Source organism: Polychytrium aggregatum (assembly GCF_025602895.1).
Source record: "Polychytrium aggregatum strain JEL109 chromosome Unknown BJ171scaffold_1, whole genome shotgun sequence".
Classification (NCBI taxonomy): domain Eukaryota; kingdom Fungi; phylum Chytridiomycota; class Chytridiomycetes; order Polychytriales; genus Polychytrium; species Polychytrium aggregatum.
This window is the reverse complement of record NW_026516203.1, coordinates 625,486-649,173: the sequence shown is the minus strand read 5'-3', so window position 1 is coordinate 649,173 and position 23,688 is coordinate 625,486. Positions and strand designations below refer to the sequence as shown.

The following is a 23,688-nucleotide window of genomic DNA, read 5'->3' as shown; positions in this document are numbered from 1 at the left end:
TCCGGGCGTGGGCCACCAACCCCCCCGTCGCACAGTCGGGGGTGGAGCCACAGAACGCAAATGGGGCTGGATCTGTGGCGCGGCGGCAGTGAGAGGCGGTCGTGGGAGCAGATGCCCATGCACCAGCGATGCGGGAAGTGCCAGGGGCCTGCGACTGCCCGGGACGGCATCGGGCTGGTTTGTGACGGCCCGGACCAGGGGTGTAACGGGCTGACAATCTTTGTTGCGCCAGGCGAGCGCATGTGCCCGAGCAGAGAACCGCACGCCCGGGCTGCAGAAGGGACATATTCTCAGCCGCCCATCTCTGTCAAATGCGAGCGGTGGCCGTGGTCGGTAAAGTTCTGCATCCAGTACAGATAGTCATCGTAGTTGTCGAACATGGTGTGGCACTGGCTGTTCAGAATGGCGCTGAGGGGCTCCACCTGGATGGCCTTTGCCCGGTTCACAAGCGCGGTGATCAGCCTGAGGGCTTGTGTGCTGGGATGATGTCGAGGAGTTCCAAAGCAGAACGAGCCCAGGTTGAGCGTGCTCGCGGTCAGAAATGGTCGTATCAAGGCATCGCTAACCGACACTTGTCGGGCCCTTGCCTGGCCACCCGACGATCCCATCGCCACTCCACATACGATGTACATACCTCTTGTATGGGCTAACGGTCTCTTCGAGGTACTTGAGCCACTTGAATGTCACTTCAAAGGCGGGGTTGCCGTTGTGCATCACAACCTTGTCCAGTAGTCGGTCCACAATCGAGAGCACCTTGAGCTTGACAAGCTCCGACTGAGTGATGTGCCAGACTTTCTGCAGATACACGAGGCCAGCGACAGCATGAGCAGCGCTCGGATGCGCACATTCGGTCAGACCGATTCATTGATTCGTGCGCGCCCGCCTGCATATGCCGAAACTCACTCGGAGATAAAACAGCGCCTCCTTTGTGACTTCGATCTCGAGGCGACACGAGTGGAATAGCCGCTCCATATCGATGGTCTTTTGGGGAAGAAGCTCGGCCGTGAGGTTGTCGAGGATGACGATCAGGTCGGCGGAATGATCAATCCAAGGCGACGGCTCCTGCAGCAGCATCCGGAGAGCGGCGCTCCGGGTGTATTCAAGCTTCTTGGACTTGGCGCCAAAGCACAGTGGATATGGTCGGTTGAGATGATTCGCTGCTCCACATGTAAAATGCACCGCCCTTCGCTCTCTTTCTCATCCGGCAACCTATGGAGCAATCGGAAGGATCTGCGACGAAACTGCACAGGGGCCCTCTGCCAAGCTCCGCTTGCACTCACCAAAACCTTCTTGATAAAGTCAATCTCATCGAAAGGCGCCAGCCCCGTGAGCCACGTCAGGATCTTGAGGATTTTGCTGATCTCTTCCTCCGTGAAGGGATAGAACTTGTATACCTCCTCGGCTGTGAAGACCATCAAGGCATAGGCTTTCGTCCGAGGAAGGAACAGCATCGTGTTGGACTTGATGCCGTTCATGCCTTTGGTTATGTGATCGTCGCTGGCTCGTCTGTCGCCGTCGGAGGCAAATATGTTTGCGGTGCTGCGAGCGCCTGTGTCGGGCTTTGTTGGTGTGGCCTTGATTGTGCACGATGTGAAACTCAGGATTGACGCCAGATGGACTTTGACTGCGACCTCGTAAAAGTGCTGTGGAATCAGCATCGACGAAAGTGTCATGCTGGCGAGTGTCTCGCAGGTGACACCGGACCAAAGCAGCTCCGTTCGGGTGAGCTGCATGATCCCCGAGGCCACGGAGCAGAGTATTTCCTTCAAGTGTGCATCGGGACGGAGATATGAGAATGGCGAGCGGGTCCACAAGGGCATTTGAATATACCCCTCTCGCCCTGCTTCTGGGATGCCTCGCTGCAAAGTGGCAAGTTGATAGCACAGCGAGCAATCCAAAGGCGATATCGCTAGAATGGCTGCAGACCAACCTCAGAAACCATGCCGTTCATAGTGATTCGCTCGACCATCGGATCGACATCCATCCAGATGCAGTCGATCGTCGCTAGAGTGTTCTCCTTGGACCCGGGCCGCAGTACCGATGAGTCGGACGATACTATCGATGATGCATTGACCTGCTTCAAGGGAGGATATAGTGTCTGATCAGACACTGGCTGATTTCAACAGTGAATGCACCGAGCTCTGGAAGTGCCAGTGCCTGCAAGATGCCCACCGCTGATATGGGTGTCTGCTTGGCCATGTTGATGCCGTCGGCCCGCTTCCGCTTGAGGAGCTGCGTACCCCAAACATCAAGACGTTCGGTTAGATATTGCCTCGGATGTGTCCAGCTCGTTTTGCGATGCACATTCATAAGAAACAGGCGTACAGTCAGCAAACCCGTGCGCGACTGAGATGAAACCGGAGAGGGCGGCTTGATGTCGATCGCACGGTTCTGTGGAGGATGTTGATGTTGCCCGTGGCTCCGTACGTGTTAGCAAACGGCGATAGGCTCTTGACAGAGAGCAGCCGATGCTACGAGCTATCGCCATGACTGCAGCCTCTTGAGACCCGTGGCTGCACGAATGGCGACGGCGTCCACCCAAGATAACCACTGCGCGACTGTACCGACCTGTTCAGACACAAGTTCTTGTTTTCACCCCGGGACATGTCGAGGATATTAGCTTTGGCTCGGCACAATCAAGCACGACGGACGAAGAGGCGCATTCACGACACCTCCATCCCCACCTTCCTTCAGAACTTTCAGGACAAGCTTCAGTCCGCTGACAACGATCCTGGTCTCGGAAGTGTCGATCTCGTCGAGCTCGCTCTGGGCATCTTCGCAAACGGATAAGAGCGCTTCGGACAGTTCCGAGCCCATTGACTTCTTGGTATGGAACTCTGACGATGAAGGAACGGTGTCAAAGATGCGATGAGTATGCTCCCACTGACTCAGCCAAAATTGAGCACTCGTAGACTCGGTCGAGAGCGACCACTGCGAGCGCGCTGAGGCGAGAACAGCGCACTCGACTGAATGGCCGTCTGGTGTGATAACCCAAATCCACCCATAGGAACTGCCGCTATCCATCTGGACTGCCGCTATCTGTCTGGACTGCCACTCACTCAGAATCGAGTCCAGGTACCAGCTCAGCTTCTTGCGTGTGGCAACCACTCGTTTGCTGGCTCGGTCGGCCTGCTTATCGGTCTGTCGCTTGAACAGTCGCCGCATGTAGTTCAGCAGAGATTCGATCATCGCAATGAAGCTGCTGTACAAGTCGCCTCGGTTGCGGTAGTTTTGCAGACAGAGACTGATGTACTGCTCCTGTAGCCCCGTGAGCGGCGCGAATGGCAGGTTCAGGAGATCCTATGCACCCACACAGTGGAACAGATCAGCGATTGTGGTCCGACGAGAGCCCTGCCGGCGGAGTCTCCACGATATTGGCCTGTGGCATGGTATGCCGGCAATGGGCCTGCGGATCGCTCACCCGGATCATGGTCTGCGTTTGCCGAATGTGATTGTCGATCGCGACAGGCAAGGCCATCTCGGAGATCCCAAAGAGACCTTCGTTTGTGCCAATGAGAACCGCCATGGACTCGACAAACTTGCGCTCGTAGGCTTTGAGCCAGTCGGACGGCTCGTTCAGCAACATCTGCACGAAGCAAACGCGCCCCTGGAGCTGCAGTATGGCGCGCTTGACGACCTGGATGATCTCCCGGCCCATGGCTGCATCGGGCATTTCAACGTGTATGGTCAAATGCAGCCTGGTGGAATGCAAAAGGGATGTGATGTCCCACCAGAGGCGGTCTCAGCGATGAGGGCCGTGGTGTTGCTTGTGCTTGAGATGCCGCAACAGCACGCACCTGTTCAGCGTCCAGAATATCAGGATCATGAGGTAGATGTCGTAGGGCTCCTGAATACGCAGAATCGGGGTGGGCATTGGTCATGAGTCTGCTCCACGACAAGATGACAGTGTCGCCATGCCACGCAAGTTTGCCTCTCGAACGAGTGGCCATCGCCATAACAGAGAAGTGTTTGGAGCGCTCACCTTCAAGGGATACTTGAGGTACATCTCCAGGAACCACTTTAGCGTTCCAGGAATGTCGCGCTGGATGTGCATCTCGAGATCGGCGCGAGACTTGAACAGTTTTCTTAGCAGCTGAGTCCGTCAGTTGTAGCCAAACCGAAAACGAAATGGAGATAAGCCGGCGTCATTTTTGGCTGTCTTTCTCACTCACTCACTCATACTCTTTCTCGGACGGAAATATGCGCAATCGACCAGATAACAGCCGCGTCGCATCGATAGTTGGGGGATACGGAAACATGCTGGCAAGGCCGGTGCAGCCATACTGGATGTCAGACCCACCTTACAGCATGACCAAAACAGGAGGCGTCGATGAAAGTCCGAGTTGATCGCCGTGGATATGGTTTCAGGCTTGGCCACCGACACCTGGGGGTTTGCGGCCACGGCAACATTTTCGCGAGAGCGCAGGCTCGTGAGATATTCCAGGCTGAGAAGATTTGCGGGTCGTCGAGAGGCATACTGACGGCGCTCAGAGGAGATACATAGGCGTCGGAGAAACAGCACAGATATCACCGCACCAACTAACCTCTCTCCCAGCCTTTGTGCTGCAGCATTGATCGATTATGGGCCAGCTCGACCAGTGGTATTCCAGCAACAGCTTTTCCCATGAGGAGTGGGAGCCCTCTTTGACGCTGGAGTGGCTCATCTCGATCAGTATGAGCGTCGATGCCACAAGCACCCAAAGACACCCGTGCGAATGATTGCGGTGCGTGGGAGTTGGGATAGGGAGATGGGGCGGACAAGGTCGCTGGAAATGGCGGCACATACGGCCCCAGGACCGGGCAGAGCCACATGCGATGGCCTTCCCCCGGCAAGAATGACTCTGAAAAGAGCGCCAACTGCTGGATCGCCCTCGAGTTCCCACGGCGCCCACAGCTCGCACGCCGCTCTCAGCATCCGAATCTGCACTCGCCCTCTCATCTGCACTCTCATCTGCGTTTTCGATCGCTACCGTACATTGAGCCACCGATTGCGCAACCAATCCCGACCTGCACATATCCATACCGTCTGTCCCGCAACTCCCAAGCCGTTGTCACTCGCGACAGACACTACACCCACATTCCAGCCTCACAGTTTTGCATTTGCTGTGTATGTGGAAGGTTGAGATGCTCACGGCACGATCCAATCTGATTGGGAAGAAGGGCAAGAAGGCCAAAAAGTCGGTGTCGGCGGTGAGTACTGCGGGAGGGAGTGCAGTGCGGGCGATAGACACGCTCGCTGAGGACTGGGAAGCGTTCGGTGCTGGGATTGACGCGTGGGAACTCGCTGGCGAAAATGCATGGAGCGGTGGAAAGAGGATCCGACGAGCGCAAGGCGACGGGACAACGGACGAAGCCGAAAAGAATAACGGGAGAGAATTCAAGGAGCGCAGACTGACGCGGGAGTGGGCAACGGTGGATAGGGGAAGGAGGAAGTGCAGGAGCACATTACCCGATATGCGCTTGCGGGAGGCAATCGAGGGACAGTGGGACGTTGCCGAGCGAATATGTACTCGCTCCGATGAGAGGCGCCGAGACTCATCGACCTCACTGAATCCGGCGATATGTAGCTGATTGTGGCCTCGGGTGCGGCCGGCACCATCGGCTTCACCCCGTTCTACAACGTCCTTGCCGGCCTCAAGCGGCCCTCCAAATCGGACTCGGCCATCATCCTCAACACCAACGGATCGCAGCCAGGCAAGTTCAACAGCCGCCGGACCCAGTCGCTGTCGGTGCTGAACCGGCCGAACGACATCTTGGCAACGACGCTGAGCGCAACCCAGCCGTCGGGCATTACGGTCTCGTCTCTCGGGGCTCCGTCCGGAGCGAATGGAATAATGGCAGTGCCCGACGGCGCAAAGAGCTTGCCGCCCCTCCCAGGAAAGGGACATGCCGAGCTCACAAGGGCGCCATGCACTGAATTCGAAATCGAGGTCGACTGGGGGGATGTCGGCAACGACGAAGGCGACGGCAAGACGGCCACCCGCACCAACGCAGGCACCAGCCCAGGCCACGCAATCTATGGGAGCTCGAGGCTGCCCAAGACGGGCTTCCGAGTCGGCGAGCAGCGGCGAATCCAGTCTGCTCCGGCGACAGCCCCGAAGCTCACCGGGACAATCGCCGGTCCTGAAACCGACGAATGGCTGCTGGAAGACGAGGACGATTACGTGGTCGCCTCGGTCAAGCAAAAGGCCACCAAGCGGAAGGAGCTGCGATATGAGACCGGACACCACCACGCCAACTACGAGAGCTGGGACGACGACTTTTGCGAGGACATGATGGATCTGACTGTCCCGCCGGCGGTGGAGAGCGTCCAAAAGGGAATCAAGTCTGATATCAGCAACATGCGCCGGTTTGCGCTGCACATGGAAGGTGGGTGCGATGTGTGCGATGTGTGCGATATGTGCGATATGTGCGATGTGTGCGATATGTGCGATGCAATCTCAGAGTCCAAGGTGGCCGGGTTGCCGACTCCACGACTTCGACGCTCACGGCCTCGACACTCTCCCGTCCTCGTTCCTGCGACACAGATCTCAAATTGATCTACCTCGACACCCAGGACATTGCCGCAAGCATCCCCAACAACGTGGTCTCGCCCCTGGCGTCCAAGTATGCCCAGTATATCCGGCGCGTCGAGGTTCTGATCGACTTGGCAGACTTTGTGGACGGGCAGGCAGCCTCGGGGCCCAACGAAAACAACCTCAGGATCTTGTACGAGATCATTGACTCGTCGCTGAGTCAGAGCGACCGACACGACCAGGAGCGACAGATGACGCTGCAGGAGCTGAAGGACATGGTGGCCGAGGGCAAGGTCCAGTTCGGCATCGACCTGGTCCCGTTCCTGATCAAGGGCATTGGGCCCTTGAAGCAGCACATCGGCAGCTATCTGCGGGAGCTGCGCGGCATTGTCGTCAAACAGAGATAGAGTGCGGGCGGCCGCTGGAGTCGCAGCCAAGACAGTGTTCATGGGCTCGGCCAGCATCCGGCTGTCGTCACGACCCGTCATGCCAGCCCAAAGGAAAAAAAAAGTGTCCCGCCCAAAAGCCAACGCAACTTTTTTTTTTCTTACTCGGAGAGCAAGCCGCAGCGTCGGGATGGAGGAGCAGGCCTGCCAAGACACAAGAAGCTCGTGCGAGATAAGCCGGTGGCGGCTGCGCAGACAATCGCTGGCGGTGCTGATGTCGATGCTGTCGATGCTGTCGATGCTGTCGATGTCGCAGGTCGATGCTGCAGATCGCTGATGTCCTCGCTGTCGAATATCCTCCCTGATTGCCGCCGGCGATTGGCGACGTCCGTCGGAGCGTAACAACGCAATCCGCCGACCGAACCACACCCAGCAATCCCCCCAATACTCTGCCATCCGTCCGACTGCTCTCCCACAGCACCACGCCCTCCAGGACGTCCCACAGCCCACCGTCCACAATGGCGCCTGCCCTCCCAATCTGGCCTCGGTGGCCTGCTGGTGACTCGACGTGACTTGTCTGCCCGTCCTCGCCCCTGGGTGACAGCCCCGCCCCTCCCCGGCGCTCCGCCAGGCTATAAAGCCCCCCCCCGGCCTTTCCTCCGATCGGACCTCGTTACCAGCTCCCGTCGGTTCCTTCCAACACGTCTTCTGACCCTCGTCAATCTTCTGAAAAAGCCTCCTGTCTGGCTATCCCTCCATATCGACTCCCACAGTACCCATCTTCCATCATGGGTAAGCCGCCGCCCTCGCGTCGGGTGCATGGCCGCTTGTTCAATGCGTTATGCGTATATCGCATATGTCGCGGCGCACCACGACCCTCCGTCCTGCATATCCCGGACTTTGTCATGCATATCCTGACTCTGTCCTCGCCCCTTGCCTATCCCTTACGCGCTCCATACTCGCTCCTTGCTCGCTCCATGCTCACCTCTTGCTCGTCCGTTTGCCTTCTCCCAGTCGCATCCGCCGAACGCGTCTCCTTGCTCCGTGCGATGAACCTCTGGCCCACCCTCACCGATGAGGAGTTGGCCGAGCTCGCCGACAAATTCGAACCCATCGAGTTCAAGAAGGGCGATGTCATGCTCCAGGAGGGCGAGAACGACGGCCATCTCCTCGTCATCTCGGCCGGTGGAGCCGATGTCTTCAAGAAGGGCTCTGAGGAAGAGCAAGTCAAGCTGCTTACTCTCAAAACCGGCGACTATGCTGGCGTCGGCAGCCTTGTAAGTATTGAGGCTGCTTTGTACTGGGCATTTGACTGTGTTTCGCTGTCCGCCCGAAACCTCCGGTCTGACCCTGCGCTCTGTATTCCGCGGCGGCCGCTTCCAGATCGAGGGCAACGCCCACTCGGCAACCCTCATTGCTTCCGAAGACACCAGCGCCCTCCGCCTCTCCAACAGCACCTTCAGATCCGTTCTGCAGTCCAAGCCCGAGGTCACCTTCGCCCTGCTCAAGTCGCTCTCGTCTGAGCTCCGCACCTTCCGCTCGCACCTCGTCCACGTCGTCACGGGCGACAGCAAGAAGATCAAGATGGCCTTCTTTGACTTCAAGCCTCACGAGAAGCCCTATTTTGAGGCCCAGATTGCCTCCTTCCGTCAACACCACGACATTGAGGTTTCGTACTTCCCCGTCAAGCTCGGGCCCAGCACGGTCTCGCTGGCTCACAAGTGCAAGGTGCGTTCCATCTCCATCTCCTGCTGCTGAGGCTGAGTGCCTCTCGTCTGTTTCCGTACAAGCTCTGCAGTCTCGCGTCGAGGTTCCTGTTTTTTGAATCATCTGCTCGACGATTGTGTGCGCTGTTTGTCTCGCACACACTCACTTCAACCGGAACAGCGATCATCATCGCCTCCACTCGACTAACGCGTCGTGCTTCTCATCAATACCAACAACTTTCCCACTCATAGATTGTCTGCGTCTTTGTCAACGACGATGTGAGCGCACCTGTGCTGACCACCCTGGCTGCCCAGGGCTGCCAGATGATTGCTCTTCGCTGCGCCGGCTTCAACAATGTCGACCTGAAGGCCGCCGCCGCTCTGGGCATCTCGGTTGCCCGTGTCCCGGCTGTAAGTTGTCCTCTGTCTGCAGCGCGCCATTGGCCGCATTCACATCCACGCTGGCTCTACCTGCACGCTTCGCCCTGCGCCCCTCGAGCATCACCATCTCGCATCACCATCTCGCATCACCATCTCGCATCACCATCTCGCATCACCATCTCGCATCACCATCTCGCATCACCATCTCGCATCACCATCTCGCATCTTCAGCTTTATCGCTGCTTGAGGCTTTGCTGACACACAGATCTTGCTTCTCAACAACACAGTATAGCCCCTACGCCGTCGCCGAGCACGCTGCCTCGCTGCTGATGGCCATCAACCGCAAGCTGCCCCAGGCCTACAACCGCTTCAAGCAAGCCAACTTTACCCTCACCAACCTCGTCGGCTTTGACCTGCACGGCAAGACCGTCGGCGTCATCGGAACAGGCAAGATTGGCCAGTGCTTCGTCAAGATCATGCTGGGCTACGGCTGCGAGGTCCTGCTGTACGACGTTTACAAGTGCAAGGAGCTCGAGGAGCTGCCCGGCTGTCGCTATGTCGAGCTGGACGAAATCTTCCAGAAGAGCCGCGTGATTTCGCTGCACGTCCCGCTCCTGCCGACCACCAAGTACCTCGTCAACGCCGACACGCTCAAGAAGATGCAGAATGGCGTCATCATCATCAACACCTCCAGGTAGGCACGGGAGAAGGTTAGGTTGCTGGCGGCTTGTCCTGCTCTGCTGATTCAATGGGCGGGTCAGCCGTGTATGGCGGGGGTGCATATAATACAGTCGCTTCACCGAGCACGAATTAACAGCGCGCGGTCCTTTGCTCCGTCCATTCAACAGAGGCGCTCTCATCAAGACTACTGCTCTCATCGATGCCCTCAAGTCCGGCAAGGTCGGCGGCGCCGGCCTCGACGTCTACGAGGAGGAGCAGCAGTTCTTCTTCGAGGATCGATCCGGCGACATTATGAAGGACGATGTCCTGGCCCGCTTGATGACCTTCCCCAACGTCATCGTCACTGGCCACCAGGCCTTCCTGACCGAGGAGGCGTTGATTGCCATCGCGAGCGTCACCCTGGGCAATGTCGGCGAGTTCCTCGACGGCAAGAAAGGCAAGGAGCTCACCAACGCCGTCTAAACCCCACCCTGGACGGCGACGACGAGCGTGGCCGCTGGCCCCCATCCACCCATCACCGCACTTTCCGCTTCAACGTATCCAACCCACACAGCTTTCTACACTGCGCCTGCTGCGATCCAGTTTGCTGTGGGGCTTCTAAGCTCGCACTTTTAATCCTTCAACCTGGCGCTTAGTGCCGGCTCTGTTTCTTCCGCACCCTTTCTCTTCGATTTGCATCTTGCTCTAATCACACATACCATTGTGCGGCTTCCGCTGCGGCTGGTGCTGAGCCGATCCGCACCAGCCACAAGCCGTTTGTCTCGGCAGTGATTTCCACTTAAAATACAACAATCTGTTCAAGCCGTACAGCGACTGGGCCCCCCATGATCCGAAAGGGCAGCCAATATCTGGGGCCGGTGATATGACGTGATGTATATGGGAACTGTGCACCTCATCGCGGAAATACTGGGCCTGCAGAGCGATGAGCGAGACGGGACGGGATGGAGGCGCAGCATGTCCAGATCCTTTGGGCTGATTGGTAACCCGCAAACGAGACAGCAGCGCGGCGCATGAATGGGATCGAGTCATGAGTGACAAGCGCACGGCATGGTGTGAAAGCGTACTCTGAAGCACAACTGACATGTATATTTGGAAAGGAGCAAACTGCGGATGCACAGCACCATCAGACACAACGATCGAATACCAACCACCGAATACCAATATCAACATCAACCATCAACATCAACCATCAACCATCAACCATCAACCATCAACCAAATCAAGGGTTGGGCTTCCAGAGCCACGACGCAATACCGCCTCCACTCGGAGGGCGCGAGGGCGGTGCGCTCTGGTCACCACCGCTGCCTCCTGGGCCGCTGATGCGCTTGGTGATATCGTTCAAGAACTGGTTCAGGCGCTCCTCGATGATTGTCTTGTGGTTAAGCAGCTCGAGCACGACCACGCTCTGGATCTGGTCGACAACGTGCAGATGCTGTTCGGACAGCTCGGCTGGGACCACCGTGACGGTTGTAGCAGCAGCAGCAGCAGCAGCACCACGGCTCACTTCGCTGTTGTTAGCAGCTGTGGTGGCCGCAACCGCAGCCGCAGTCGCAGAATCGGCCGCAGCAGTGGCGGCAGCAATCGCCGCAGCCGATTCGTTTTGGCTTCGTGCCAGGAGTGCTTCGATTCGGTCAAAACGCTCGTTGATCAGGCTGTTCTGTTTGGCTTCGAATCCGCTCAGTTGTTCCTGAACCTCGCGCTTGACGATCTCAGCAACAGCAGCCTGGGCAAGTGGGTCGCTCAGGAACCCGGCGATGGCTGCTGCAGGGCCGGCTGAGGCACCGGCCGCGGGCTGCGGCTCGGGCTTGAACCGAGGCTCGAAGCTTGTCTGCGGCTTGTTCTCGTAGACGATGCCCTTCTCGCCCTGGACGACGAAATAGCCTCGCTCCAAGTACTCGCCGTCAATGTTGGGAGCAGCCCATCCAGAGCGATCCGCGATCGGGGCATCCGCGAGAAGCGCATCGCCATAGTCGGCGATGGGGAAGTAGAAGACGTTGCTGTTGGTGTTGGACTCGGCCGTGATCCGGAAGGCATAGACCGTTCGGGTCTCGGTGTCGACCATGGCAAAGAGCTCGGCCTGGCCCTCCTGGATGACCGAAATGACGTTGTTGCCTTCCTTGATGGCGCGAAGCACGTAGCTTCGCAGGGTCGGCGTTCGGAACTGGTAGCAAATGTTCCGGAACTTGATCGAAAAGATGACGTCGTCGCCCCCAGGATAGGTGATCTCGGAGGCGCCTGACTCGATCTCACTGATGGTCTTGCGGTAGACATCCGTGTGCATAAGCTCGATGTGATCGACACTCCACTCGACCATGTCAAAGACTGGGAAGAAGGACATGGTGTCGCTGGATATGCGGTCGACGAACGGCATTTTGGGGCAGACATACTCGACGGTGATGCCGCACTTGTTGCCATCCAGATCCTGCGGATGCGAGGTGAACGATGCAAACGATGTCAACGATAGTGTCAGTCGTTTTGTCAAGGAAATGGCGTATAATTGGTCTGAAACCAGTCGAGTCCGCCTCAAGATCAAACAAGCCGCCACAGAGTGTCGCGGTTCAGAGGCAGCAGAACTCGAGGGGAATCCATCAATGTCACAATGCCCGGGCCACCGCCACTCAACACGCCGGCCCAGCAAACGCTCCAACCTGACATCCAAGCAGCGAATCCCTCGTCCCTACCTCAAACACAAAGTCGACGAGGATAGGCGAGTGGCGGATGAGGAAACCGATATTGCGCCACTCGTAGCTGGCTTTGTCGCTGCCGCTTGGCGTCGGGATGCGGGCCGAGACCTTGACACCCAGGGTCGACTGCGCCGGCACGGGCGAGGGAATGTGCTCGGAGTAGATGCCTTCGGCGGGAACTTGGCGCCAAGTGTCCAGGGACTCGGTCGTGCCCTCGCCAAAGATAAGCTGGGGGTCGATATTGGTGTCGCGCACTCGCCAGAACGCTGTGACCTCGAGGATGCCGATCTGCTTATCCGTGGGATTGACGAAATTGAGGACCTCGCAGCCATAGTAGTCGCAGTTGCGGTAGTTGTCATGAGTCTGGTAAGTCTTGGAAACCTTGATGCGGAGGGGGCTTCGGTCGCTCCAGGAGTTGAACTTTTCGGCAGCGCGGGGGACAGGAAGATGCATGACCGGGCCCTTGGTCAAGTTGTCGGGAAGCTGTCGCTGGCCAGAGCTTTTTTGCTCACCGAAATGGGGCTTGGAGACAACGGTCTGGTCGATCATAATGGGGCCGCCGTCGGAGTCGTTCTCGGGCCACTTGAAGCGCATTTGAGCGACAGCGGGCGTGGAAGCCGAGGGCGTCTGGCAGGTCATCTGCACAGCAATCGACGCTTGCGTTAGATACCATATACGTAGACAAGCCGACAGCGGTGACGCACGGCCAGTGGATCCGAATCGCACTGGATTCTGTGCTGGCCCACTGCAGCTTGCAAAACACCGCTACCGTACCTCGATGCCGACAATGTCTTCGTTCTCAATAATCCATGTGGCCTTGGCTATGTAACCGCCCTTGACGTCAAGCGCGGTAATGGGGCTGCGCAGATCGAACCCTTCCAGATCGCTGGGCGAGAAGGTGTTGAAGAACATTCGACCGTTGTGGCCATCGTTGATACGCGCGCGAACATAGATCTTGCCGTACTCTGGATTGTCGTATCCGATAACCCGGCCGACGGACATCCAGCAGGCGTCGCCGACACCTCTTTCCCAGTCGTCGCATGAAATTTCAGTGAGGAGCTGTGTGGATCGGTGAATACGGGCGTGGTCAGAGCCAGTCGACATCGATATCGTGCCGGTTGGGCGTAGATTGCGGCGCTCATAGAATCAGCTTACCTCCGACATGGCTGACGGGTATGGACATGGTCGTGACGAGGTCATGGTGGAGATGAATGAACAGCAGACAGGCGTGTCAATGAAGGGCAGAACGAATCCATAGTCAGCGGGGGGGTGCCGCTTAATTGGATTCCACTCCTGCACGATGCTCCATGCAACGCTGTGAGAGATCTTGGTCACCCACGAGCCGTAACTTGATCTTACCGGTGTTATTAACGATGCCGATGAGCCAGTTCGAGAAACGCTCGTACGCATAGTCGTTGTGATGCTTGTTGCGGTGCTTTCCTCTTAAGCAACCTTTGTTGGGATCTGTTGGATACACGGTGTAAGCATGTAGCCGACCACAACTCGCCGCCCAAACCGACAAGTACCCCCCCCCAGCACGGTATCCCGGTACAGCAGTGGAGTCGTACCTTTTTCATCGCAGCAGCTGTATCCGCGATAGCTAGTGGTGCACATAGATACAGAACCAAAGTTAGCCAGTACAGCGAGCAACATGCCGCATATTGGTGCCAGGACAGCGGCACTGGCATTGCATGTTGCAAGGCACGAACCCTGGTGGATATGGATGGAAGCGGCAGCTGCCGTCGGCGTTCTCAGAGACCTTGTAGTCCTTGCCGCACTGCACACAGCCAAAGATAGGCTCGGCGCCCAGGGCCTCAAGATCTTTCCACTGCGATCGGAAGCGAGGCCAGATATCCTTCGAGAGGCTGGGCAGGCCGAGACAGTTAGTTCCCGATGTGGATGCGTGCGAGTGCGTGAAAGCGGATGCGGGCAATGGAACTCGCCATCCTACCGGCTGTTGATAACGCCGAGCTTATCTGAAAAGTCTTCTGGGTCGAGGAAGATGCCCTGGATGCCAAAGATCCTCTTGATGGTGTCGGCGATGGTGCTGGTCGGATTGGTGGCAGAGTGGACCGAGGGCATGGGAATCGTGAAGCCGTTGAAGCGGTGGTAGACACGACCGCCAGAGACATCGGTAGCGTTCGAGCCGATGAGCAGCGGAATGATTTCAATTTTCTTGTCGCCGTGCAGGCGCAGGGCTGTCTCCCACTCGAGGAGAACATTGTCCTTGCTGCCCTCGCCCATTTTGGAGACGGGCTTCAGACACTCCTCAGAGATCAGCGGCATGAACAGGCAGCTGGCCTGGAGCGACGACAGGAACTGGTTCTCATAGCCTTCGCCGATGGTCAGGTTCTGCTTGTCAAAGAAACACTTGATGCGAATGGCCGAGGACTCGCCCGACTCCCTGGTCAGGTCGAGCAGTTGGAGCTGGAGGGGTGCAAGAAAGACAGGACAGACGGGTGAGTATGAAGATTTGCACAGGAACGGGCACGGACGGGCACGGACAGGAGATGGGCGTTGGTCAAGAGCCAGTCTTGGATGGCAGTAACAGGACAACGATGTACCTTGTCGCAGAGACGCTCGGCCAGGGCGGCATCGGTCCGCACTCGGTATGAGATGAAGATGTGGAACTCCTTGAGGATCTCAGGAGCAGCGTCGTCGGCGGGGGTGGCGGCGCGGGCCGCAGGGTCGGTTTCGGGGTCGATGTCGGTGCTCATGGAGTGCAGACGGCGGGGGAGCGGTTGGTGGAAGCGGTGGCCGAGACGGGCAAAGACAGAACGGGCCAAGATGGAAGCGAGACGGAGGAGCGGGGAAGGCTGCTCTTCTTGAAGGCTTGGCGACGCACTGCACCAGGGACAGGCACAGGCCTATTTCCGGCCTGTTTGGGCAGCTGGCCGCGGGGACATGGGAGGAACAAGGGTCATTGTATGGATGGTGTTTGCGGGGACACCACAGCCGCGCATGGCTGTGCCACCTGGTTTGGGGGAAGGAAGGTTGGGTGTTGAAAGTTGGAAGTGCGATGTTGGAAGTGCGATGTTGGATGCGTGGTGATGAGTTGATGAGATGGGGACGAGGATCGGCATGAGGATTGGGACGAGTATTGGGACCGATTTCCTCATGCCTGGCCAATGTGGTCTCGGTCGGGTGAATGATACGATGATACGATAATACGATAATACGATAATACGATGATACGATGATACGATATTGCGATATTGCGATATTGCGATATTGCGATGATAATACGATAGTAATACGATTATAATACGATAGTAATACGATGATGCAGCCCGATACCGTCCAACCGCAGTGTGCTTGTGTCCGGAATGGCAAGCCGCCCACATTTGGCCTTGGCGGGGCCATCCGCCCCTCCCAGTTTTGTTCTCCACGATCTGGCCTCCATCTGATCCCGTTCTCCTCGTCCAAGCATGCCTGCCTCCGACACCCAGAAGAAGCTCTCGCTCGCCATCTGCGATTTCCTGCGGACCTCGATCGAGAACGGCACCATCTCCTCGGATGACGCCGAGGGCATCGAGGGTGCGTTCGCCCTGCCCACGCTCTCTTTGCACACCTGTCTGTTCCTCTGGAGCAGATCGCTGTTTCGCTCGAGCAGGCCGACACAAACATCACTATTTGGACCTGACCTCAGGTCTCGATCGACCAAACTCCTAATCTACACATTGCTTCGGCCCACCAGTTGCCATCCAGTGCATCGGCGAGGCCTTTGGCGTCAATCCCGATGAAGGAAACTCGGCCTACAGCATCAAGCCCCAGAACCTCGCCAGCATCTTCGAGGTCTTCCTGAACACCCAGAAGAAGGTATCTTCGGGCCCCAAGGTGAATAATGGGTGTTTGGCGTGCCCGGGCTCCACCGAGCCTTCCTCCTCCTGACGCCGAGGCTCGCTATCCCTTGGTGGCATCTGCTCGACTGACGCCACCTGCCGATCTATCCCAACGCAGCCACAAGCTTCGGCCGAGCCCCGTCTCTCGGTAAGGCATTTGCTGCTTGCTACAGAGCCTCGCTCCGGGCGGGCTGCAGTCTGTCCAGCATGGGCTTTTCTTTCAGTGCTCGATGTGTTCGATGGGTTCGCTGACCGGCTTTCTCGGCCTTGCCCCCTCTCCACACCCCGTCCTTCTCTGCCGCATGAAATCGCTAGGACGAGGAGCGCAAGGCCCAGGCCGAGTCCTTCAAAGCCCAGGGCAACAAGAAGATGGCCGAAAAGGACTATGCCGAGTCCATCAGCCTGTACACCAAGGCCATCGAACTTGACTCTCGAAGTGCTGTCTACTATGGAAACAGGTGCGGATTTTGCTGGCTTGGCCGCTATCTGCCTCGACGCCATTGTCTGAATCCGTTCCGTCGCTGTGTCTTCATGCTCACTCCCGTGTTTTGTGCGATTACTCACCCTGAATTCCAGAGCTGCCGCCTACAGCCAGGACGGCCAGCATGAGCTCGCCGTTGCCGATGCCAAGAAGGCCATCGAGATCGATCCCAACTGGGCCAAGGGATATAGCCGTCTCGGGTATGTGCTTGTCCAATGAAGCCGCGCTGCGCTCGTCGATGCTGCCGCTGAGCGATTCTGTCATGCGGGCCGATGGCGATCGCTCTGACCCTCTCCGACTCATCATCGTCGTCGTCGCCATTGTCGTGGGCCACAGCCACGCCCTGTTCTGCTTGGAGCAATACGAAGAAGCCGTTGCTGCCTATGAGAAGGGACTGGAGCTGGATCCCAACAACGCCTCGATGCAGACGTCTTTGAATGCCTCGAAGGCCAAAGTCAATGCTAACGCCGATGCCAGGGGTCAGGCCGCGAACCGCGATCTGGACAACGCCGGCTCCAGTGCTAGCTCCAGTGCCGGTGCCGGTGCTGGAGGCCTTCCGGATCTCTCCGCCCTCGGCGGCATGGACTTGGGCTCCATCATGAGCAACCCCATGTTCATGTCGATGGCCCAGAATCTCATGAAGGACCCCAAGATGGCGGCCATGTAAGAATCATCGTCCTATCTCCATCACTGTCCCGCCGGTGGCTGCATTCCTTGCGGTCCCATCAGTTAGCACAACATGTCCGAGAGTCACATGCACGCATTCGATAGCCATCACATCCTCCACGGCATCATATACTCCTCGAGTGACCGAGGCGTCCCACCTGTTCCTGTAGCGTCGCTGACCAGTTCGCTCTCTCGTTTGCACAGGGCCCAGAATCTCATGAGCAACCCCGATGCCCTGAAAGAGATGATGAACAACCCTGAGGTCGCCAGTGCCGCCGCCAAGATGATGGGTGGCAGGAAGTAAGGAGCACCGGAGTCGGTTGTCAATACAGCATTTGAACGCCGTGTGGCGACATTCGAAGCGCCGGGCACCAAAGTGTACAGCCGCCACAGAGCGGCTTTCACACGGCCCTGAGCAGATCCACAAAAGTGCGTGATGCCATCCAACTATATTTTCGGCCTATCGCCCACTCGCAGTGTCGGCATGCGGCCCTCTTGGTTGTGCCGGGAGCGTCTTTTGTCGTTGGAAGCAAGCACTGTCCGAGGCCCCTCCTTCGTTTCGTCATCTGGTGTGTCTTTGGTCTATTCGGTGTCGCAGTCCGCCGAGACTGTCGGGCTCTGTCGCTCCTTGTCAAACAAGCCTCCCGGCTTCTCCTCCTCCTCGAGGAATCTCAGAATCTCGTCGACAAAGGTCTCCTTTCCCGGAGCAGCACCGACTTCTTTGTACGCACAGGCCCGTCGAATGGCCTCCTTGAAGAGCGGAACGACGTTGGAGCCGTCGCTGGCGCTGACAAAGTAGAAGGGCGAGTCGTCGTCTTGGCCCCGCTGAGACCGCACCCGCTCGACAAAGGCAAAGGACTTTTTGGCCCGGCTGGGGTCCATGTCGATCTTGTTGGCCACGACGATGACGGGAGCGCCATAGCCCCGATACGAGATCCACTCCTCGTACCATCGCTCCAGGTTCTTGTAGGTGATCTTGCGAGTGACGTCAAAGACAAAGATGCAGCAGTGCGCGCCAGCATAGTACGAAGCGTGCATGCTTTGGAACCGCTCCTGTCCGGCCGTGTCCCAGAACTCGACGTTGATGAGTGTTCCGGGCTCGGCGGGATGCGGACAGGTGTGGCGATAGAGCGTCAACGCGTAGGTCGAGAGTTGGTGGGGCTTGAAGTCGTTCAGCAGAAACCGCTCGATCAGCTTGGACTTGCCGACGGCGCTGTCTCCAAGGAGGATGATCTGCAGCGTGCGGGCCGTGCCGCGAGGCAGGCGAATGGAGGGAATAAGAGAGCACGAAGGCATCGTGGCCAAGGATGTGGTTCGGGGGGAGGTTAATCATGGGTCGTGTCGGAGGAGCTGTCGCTGTGAATGATACGCGAGCGACGAACATGATCTGTTTGCGGGCTCATCCCCTCGTCACAAAGGCGATATCCATCCGTCCGTGCATCTATTCCCCTCTCCCACGTCGAGGCTCGCCTCCCGGCTGGCTATTTGGAACCGTCGCGAACCGGAGCCTCCCCCGCACACCGGCATCCAAAGCACAGCTGTATTTCCACTGCCAGCCGAGCGACCATCAAAGCCGGCAAAGGCGACGTGAATTCCGATGCTCGGCCAAACGGGATGGAGGTGGTGAGGGAACTTGCCTTGATGTCGGCAGGACGCTCGGTCGGTTTAGGGGCAGTGGCCATATCGTCGCTTTTAGACATACAACTGTCTTTTCTGGGAGGACGAGCAGACGAGCGCTGGGTGGTCGAAGAGAAACGCACGACAGAACGAGAGGGAAGGCAGGCACCCCCAGCGTAGCAATTCAAGCTTGCAACGGCGCAGAGCTCGTTCGAGGGCTCGGCCGAGAGGGCTGAGGCAGCGTGTGATTTAGAATGGATGCGGTATCGAGTGCAAACAGAGTCGCTGAAGGTGGTCAGGCGACGGAGCAGGGTTCGTGGGAATAGCGGCGGCAGCAGGGAGGGAGTGGTAGCCGCGATGGCGAACAGGAAAGGCGGCGATGGATATGCAGCACCGAGGACAGCCAGGGCTTGGAATCAGGCGAGCCAGATTGATAGCGGCAGCAGTGGCCTGACATTTTTTCGGCGGGCAAAAGGACATCGGCCTCGCTCATCTGGGGTGATGCTAGCCCACAAGCCTGCCCACAACCAGCTCTCAAACGGGCCGACCTGCCCAAACAGCTCTGATCAGAACTCGCCAGGATCAACGACCAGCGCACTATCCCTCCATCTCCCCCCCCCCATCGGCTGCACAGCGAACGTCTGGTTATTGTTCGTGTATTAGGGGCAAGAAATTCATGATTGCTTATCGATATCTACAGGAGCGATGATGAATTGCAGAGCATGAAACCAAGAGGGAGCGGAATGGCAAGGGAAGGGTGGCGGATGACAGTAGAAGCGCAATGGCGATGGCGATGGCTGTGACCGAGAGGCGAGCCAGAAGTGATCCAATAACGGCAGAGTTGTACGAGAGCAAGTACAAGAATGCGGCTCAGTATATTCGATGGCCGGCTTTGGGATCAGGGGCGTTCAGATCTACTGGTTGCGGGAGAACTGGGTAGAGCGCTCGGGTCGGGGAAGAGCCTCGTTGGCCTGGAGAAACAGCATCGCACCGCAACAAAAACGGAGAGCAGGGTCAGCACAGGATCGAGACAGCAGACGGGGTGATCACATCAGGCCAGCGATCGGCGCCCAGATCGATGCCAAAGACGACACAGCATCCCATCCCATCGGCGGCGAATGCTATCCTGCACTGGAGCGGCGCTCTCCCTCCCTCCCACTCTCCCTCCCACTCTCCCTCCCACTCGCTCGCTCGCTCTCATCACCTTCAGGGCGCGGCCCTCAACCTCGAGGCCGTCAAGGTGCTTGATGACCTTTTCCAGATCAGTCTCGTCGACCTCGATGAAGCCAAAGCCGCGGGATCGGCCGGTGTCACGGTCCTTGACGATATGGGAGTCGGTAACTCGGCCGCCAGACTGCTCGGCGATGAAACCAAGCTCCTCGTGGCTAACCTTCCAGGGAATGTTGGCGACAAAGATACGCTTGGGGGCCAGGGCAGCGCCGGTGGAGGTGAAGGTGCGTGCCGAGACGAATCGGGCGACGAAGGGAGCGGGGCGGAACAGAGCCTTGAACATGATGGAGCAGGAGATCCGGGTGGGCTGCAGGCGGGTGAGATCGAGCACGGTTAGAGCAGGCTGGAGGAGGAGGTGCGATCGAGAGCGGCACTGGTGCAGAGCGGCACTCACCAAAGGACAGACGGAAGGGGCCTTGGAGGAGCGGGATGCAGGAAAGAGAGGACGGAGGGGAGGCGAGTCCGCGGGTGGGTCTATGAGCGGCCGATCGCCATGCACTTTTTTTTTCTGGCTCACATTGACAGCGCAGAGACGGCAAGTATCGATTTCATTTGGCTGCGCAGCCAGCAGCCACCGCCTGGCCACCGTCTGGCCGACCAAGCCGTGGCTGGCTGGTGCTCTGGCTTCTCACGCGCCAACGCCATCCACTGGACGATGCGCCGTGGACAATTCACACTCAATGTACACACTGGGCATTCACACTGGGCATTCGCACTGGGCATTCGCACTGGGCATTCGCACTCGGCACTCGCACTCGGCATTCGCACTCGGCATTCGCACGATAGACATGTGTGTATTCAGGAGGCCACGATTCATGTCAGCCGTCAGCGCCGTCAGCGCCGCCAACATGCCCGACACCCAATACTGCGACCATCGAATCCGCTCACTGGCCGATCATGTCCTTGGTGACCTCGCCCTTGAGCACCACCGGTATCGACGGGCGGTGGCTAGCCAGGAGCTCAGTTGCGCCCTTGCGAGAAAGCTGCTGGAGGATGGAGCTGTGCCGTGGACAAATGTGGGGGGTTAGAGGACCGCGATCCAAGAGGCAGCAGCAGCAGCAGCAGCAGCAGCAGCAGCAGCAGCAGCAGCAGCAGCATCGTTCTCACTTGCAACTACGAGCAGTCAGATGCAGTTCGGTCATTAGCTGCATCACATCGAGCTGCAACGCAGCTACATCGTGGCACTCACTCCATGACAACAAGGGTGGCCATGGCCTCGACGATCGGCACGGCGCGGGGGAGGACGCAGGGGTCGTGGCGGCCCTTGGCAGAGAGGACACCGTCCTCGCCGTTGTAAGTGGCGGTGGCCTGCGCGGCACCGATGGTGGCCGGGGGTTTGAAAGCGACCTTGAAGTAGACGCTCTCACCGTTGGTGATGCCGCCCTGGGTTGGATCACAGAATGTCAGCCGGTATACATACGATCGGCGCCGAGCCGCACGCACGCACACAGTCCCTCTCGAGCAGGCTCACCTCGAGCCACACACAGAAACAGATTCATATCCCTTCCAGTACAGTGCTCCTACCTGAATTCCGCCAGAGAAGTTGGTGGTGGTGCCGAGACGGTCGCCCTTCTGCACAAAGGAGTCGTTGTGGACGTGGCCGGGAATGTTGGTGCCGTCCAGACCGCTGCCAATCTCGAAGGACTTTGTGGCCGGAATCGAGAGCATGGCGTGCGCCAGCTTGGCCTCGAGCTTATCGAAGCAGGGCTCGCCGAGCCCAGTGGGGACGTTGCGGATAACGCAAACGACCGTTCCTCCGATCGAGTCGCTGGCCTCTTTGGCTTGCAGAATTCGCTGAACGGATCGACAAGAGCACAAATGAACGTCGATCAGCCGAGACCTGATTGTCGCTTTGAATGGCGCTACGGTGCTCCGCCTCTCCAAAGTCTGCTGCACAAACCTGGCGCATCTTCTCGGCATACACTTCGTCGGGGCAGCGCACTTCGTTCTTGTCGACGTCCTCCCGCTGGACAGTGTTCAGGAACTGCCACCACTCTGTCCACTTGGAGAGCCACTGCGGCTCGTTCTCGGCGTCGGTATACGGAACAGTGGGCTGCATGCTCACATGGCCGATCGAGTTGACAAAAGCAACGACCTCGATGCCGAAGGCAGATCGGAGGAACTTTTCAGCAACAGCAGCAGCAGCGACACGGCCTGAGAGGGCGGGAGCGAGGTAAAGCCGGATCAGAGCAAGACCAAGTGGGCATGGCAGTCGATTGAGGGAGCCGCCTGGACTGGGTTGATCTAAGCAACAGCACGAGCCTGTGATCGCATTCATTTTGTAGGCACCAAGGACGCCAGGACAGAGCCAGATCGGTCTCCTCTCGGGTCCAGGGCAACCACCATCGATCTCAACAGTGCCTCGCTGGCATCGAACCTCGCCCAGCTCTTCTTCCCGATGTGAGCCAGATGCTTACCGATGGTTTCACGGGCCGAAGAGCGACCACCACCAGAGGAGGCCTTGATGCCATACTTTTCCAAGTAGGTAAAGTCGGCGTGACTCGGGCGAGGATAGACATCCATTTCGCCGTAGTCGCGGGGACGCTGGTCCAAGTTGGGGACGGTCATGGCGATGGGGGTGCCGAGGGTGAATCCCATTTCGGTTCCTGACAGGATCGTGACTCGGTCGTTTTCGTTGCGCTGGTGGAGCCCAATGGGGGTTTATTGAGGGTATTATGGGTTGAGTCGCACCATACGGGATAGCATGGACGGTGGGTCAGAGTGACCCGATCAAAAGGAGGCGACAGGAATCCGGCCACCCATCTGGAGACAGATCGATAGGAGCGCTGCGGCCAGGCTTACCGGAGTGGTCAGGTTGCTCTGGCCCGGTCGTCGGCGGTTCAGCTGGGGCTGGACATCATCCTCGGTGAGAGGAAGGCCGGGAGGGCAGCCATCGATGATGACACCAACGCCCTTGCAGTGGGATTCACCAAAGGTTGTGACTCGGAAGACGCTGGAGGGCGGCACAGACCAGGCCAAGAGTCGACAGATCAGCGAGCGCAGAGGGCGGGGGCAAGTCGTTCGCGATCGGCAAACGCAGCGAAAGGGCAGGGCGGCGAGATGCTGAGCCGCGATCATCCCACACTGTCAGCCAGGTTGCCGTGGCAGCGGCCATACCTTCCAAACGTGCTCATGGCTGATAAGAGATGGGGGTGGTCAGGGAGCGAGACAGACAGGAAAGAAAGGCAGACAGGGAAGACTCCGGCTCGAGATGGGCAGAGACCGGCTGAGATGCGGATATATCAGTGCGATAAGGTCGGTGGGACAAGCCAAAGGCGGGCATGCGCATCACCGGCGTGACTCATGTGGCTTGCGTGGCCAGAGTGCGGCCATCGGGCAATCAGCCCGTGGCTGCATCTCGCGGGTGGGACAAGATCGAGCAGTGAGTTGGTGTGCATCGGCACGCCTGGGCTGGACAAGCGACGGCGACGATATGCGGACGAAGGCGATGGGACATGGGGCGTATTCATGGTCCATTGAAACTGAAATCAACTGGTCA

General features: G+C 58.2%; 8 protein-coding genes across 8 annotated transcripts; 3 read left to right on the top strand and 5 right to left on the bottom strand.

Moving 5' to 3' along the window:
- Nucleotides 1-932: 932 nt before the first annotated feature.
- BJ171DRAFT_5853 (uncharacterized protein) lies at nt 933-2,476 on the bottom strand. The gene is made up of 4 exons (XM_053114355.1): nt 2,326-2,476; nt 2,173-2,232; nt 1,931-2,074; nt 933-1,763 (listed from the first exon to the last, which is right to left on the bottom strand). The coding sequence occupies exons 2-4, from the start codon at nt 2,197-2,199 to the stop codon at nt 1,026-1,028; spliced, it is 909 nt and encodes a 302-aa protein (XP_052971769.1). The 5' UTR covers nt 2,200-2,232; nt 2,326-2,476; the 3' UTR covers nt 933-1,025.
- Nucleotides 2,477-5,124: 2,648 nt separating this feature from the next.
- BJ171DRAFT_608956 (uncharacterized protein) lies at nt 5,125-6,922 on the top strand (the record flags this gene model as incomplete). The annotated part of the gene is made up of 3 exons (XM_053115245.1): nt 5,125-5,190; nt 5,568-6,369; nt 6,528-6,922. The coding sequence occupies 3 exons, from the start codon at nt 5,125-5,127 to the stop codon at nt 6,920-6,922; spliced, it is 1,263 nt and encodes a 420-aa protein (XP_052971768.1).
- A 1,563-nt stretch (nt 6,923-8,485) lies between these two features.
- Nucleotides 8,486-10,131, top strand: BJ171DRAFT_418074 (uncharacterized protein; the record flags this gene model as incomplete). Its single annotated transcript, XM_053107323.1, has 4 exons — nt 8,486-8,629; nt 8,860-9,018; nt 9,276-9,682; nt 9,837-10,131. 4 exons carry the CDS (start codon nt 8,486-8,488, stop codon nt 10,129-10,131), a joined length of 1,005 nt encoding a protein of 334 aa, XP_052971767.1.
- Nucleotides 10,132-10,863: 732 nt separating this feature from the next.
- BJ171DRAFT_564217 (uncharacterized protein) lies at nt 10,864-15,231 on the bottom strand. The gene is made up of 9 exons (XM_053113297.1): nt 14,918-15,231; nt 14,305-14,780; nt 14,063-14,218; nt 13,922-13,953; nt 13,713-13,817; nt 13,509-13,519; nt 13,128-13,412; nt 12,351-12,992; nt 10,864-12,091 (listed from the first exon to the last, which is right to left on the bottom strand). Exons 1-9 carry the CDS (start codon nt 15,068-15,070, stop codon nt 10,889-10,891), a joined length of 3,063 nt encoding a protein of 1,020 aa, XP_052971766.1. The 5' UTR covers nt 15,071-15,231; the 3' UTR covers nt 10,864-10,888.
- A 550-nt stretch (nt 15,232-15,781) lies between these two features.
- On the top strand, nt 15,782-17,785 carry BJ171DRAFT_608953 (uncharacterized protein; the record flags this gene model as incomplete). Its single annotated transcript, XM_053115244.1, has 7 exons — nt 15,782-15,890; nt 16,051-16,190; nt 16,314-16,343; nt 16,511-16,653; nt 16,772-16,876; nt 17,013-17,339; nt 17,547-17,785. 7 exons carry the CDS (start codon nt 15,782-15,784, stop codon nt 17,644-17,646), a joined length of 954 nt encoding a protein of 317 aa, XP_052971765.1. The 3' UTR covers nt 17,647-17,785.
- Nucleotides 17,764-19,125, bottom strand: BJ171DRAFT_5811 (P-loop containing nucleoside triphosphate hydrolase protein). The gene is made up of 2 exons (XM_053114083.1): nt 18,980-19,125; nt 17,764-18,575 (listed from the first exon to the last, which is right to left on the bottom strand). The coding sequence occupies exons 1-2, from the start codon at nt 19,040-19,042 to the stop codon at nt 17,925-17,927; spliced, it is 714 nt and encodes a 237-aa protein (XP_052971764.1). The 5' UTR covers nt 19,043-19,125; the 3' UTR covers nt 17,764-17,924.
- Nucleotides 19,126-19,599: 474 nt separating this feature from the next.
- Nucleotides 19,600-20,631, bottom strand: BJ171DRAFT_484745 (uncharacterized protein). Its single transcript, XM_053109029.1, has 3 exons — nt 20,584-20,631; nt 20,164-20,496; nt 19,600-19,930 (listed from the first exon to the last, which is right to left on the bottom strand). The coding sequence occupies exons 2-3, from the start codon at nt 20,470-20,472 to the stop codon at nt 19,874-19,876; spliced, it is 366 nt and encodes a 121-aa protein (XP_052971763.1). The 5' UTR covers nt 20,473-20,496; nt 20,584-20,631; the 3' UTR covers nt 19,600-19,873.
- A 332-nt stretch (nt 20,632-20,963) lies between these two features.
- On the bottom strand, nt 20,964-23,441 carry BJ171DRAFT_484744 (chorismate synthase). Its single transcript, XM_053109028.1, has 7 exons — nt 23,307-23,441; nt 22,992-23,142; nt 22,607-22,829; nt 22,090-22,343; nt 21,714-21,983; nt 21,379-21,572; nt 20,964-21,188 (listed from the first exon to the last, which is right to left on the bottom strand). Exons 1-7 carry the CDS (start codon nt 23,321-23,323, stop codon nt 21,074-21,076), a joined length of 1,224 nt encoding a protein of 407 aa, XP_052971762.1. The 5' UTR covers nt 23,324-23,441; the 3' UTR covers nt 20,964-21,073.
- Nucleotides 23,442-23,688: the final 247 nt, after the last annotated feature.

Bases quoted from the DNA above. Each gene is read 5' to 3' on its own strand.
- BJ171DRAFT_5853 (XM_053114355.1), bottom strand. From the start codon at position 2,199: ATGGCCAAGCAGACACCCATATCAGCG. The intron at 2,075-2,172 runs GTGGGCATCTTG...CCCTTGAAGCAG, and splicing joins AGCAGACACCCATATCAGCG to GTCAATGCATCATCGATAGT. The intron at 1,764-1,930 runs GTTGGTCTGCAG...GCACACTTGAAG, and splicing joins TGAACGGCATGGTTTCTGAG to GAAATACTCTGCTCCGTGGC.
- BJ171DRAFT_564217 (XM_053113297.1), bottom strand. From the start codon at position 15,070: ATGAGCACCGACATCGACCCCGAAACCGACCCTGCGGCCCGCGCCGCC. The intron at 13,818-13,921 runs GTACGACTCCAC...TGTATCCAACAG, and splicing joins CAGCTGCTGCGATGAAAAAG to ATCCCAACAAAGGTTGCTTA. The intron at 12,092-12,350 runs GTAGGGACGAGG...TCGCATCCGCAG, and splicing joins TCGTCGACTTTGTGTTTGAG to GATCTGGATGGCAACAAGTG.
- BJ171DRAFT_5811 (XM_053114083.1), bottom strand. From the start codon at position 19,042: ATGTCTAAAAGCGACGATATGGCCACTGCCCCTAAACCGACCGAGCGT. The intron at 18,576-18,979 runs GCAAGTTCCCTC...CGCACGCTGCAG, and splicing joins AGCGTCCTGCCGACATCAAG to ATCATCCTCCTTGGAGACAG.
- BJ171DRAFT_484745 (XM_053109029.1), bottom strand. From the start codon at position 20,472: ATGTTCAAGGCTCTGTTCCGCCCCGCTCCCTTCGTCGCCCGATTCGTC. The intron at 19,931-20,163 runs GTGATGAGAGCG...CTGTTTCTCCAG, and splicing joins TTGAGGGCCGCGCCCTGAAG to GCCAACGAGGCTCTTCCCCG.
- BJ171DRAFT_484744 (XM_053109028.1), bottom strand. The intron at 21,573-21,713 runs GTAGGAGCACTG...GATCCAACCCAG, and splicing joins ACTTCTCTGGCGGAATTCAG to GGCGGCATCACCAACGGTGA. The intron at 21,189-21,378 runs GTGAGTGCCACG...TCCACGGCACAG, and splicing joins GCCACCCTTGTTGTCATGGA to CTCCATCCTCCAGCAGCTTT.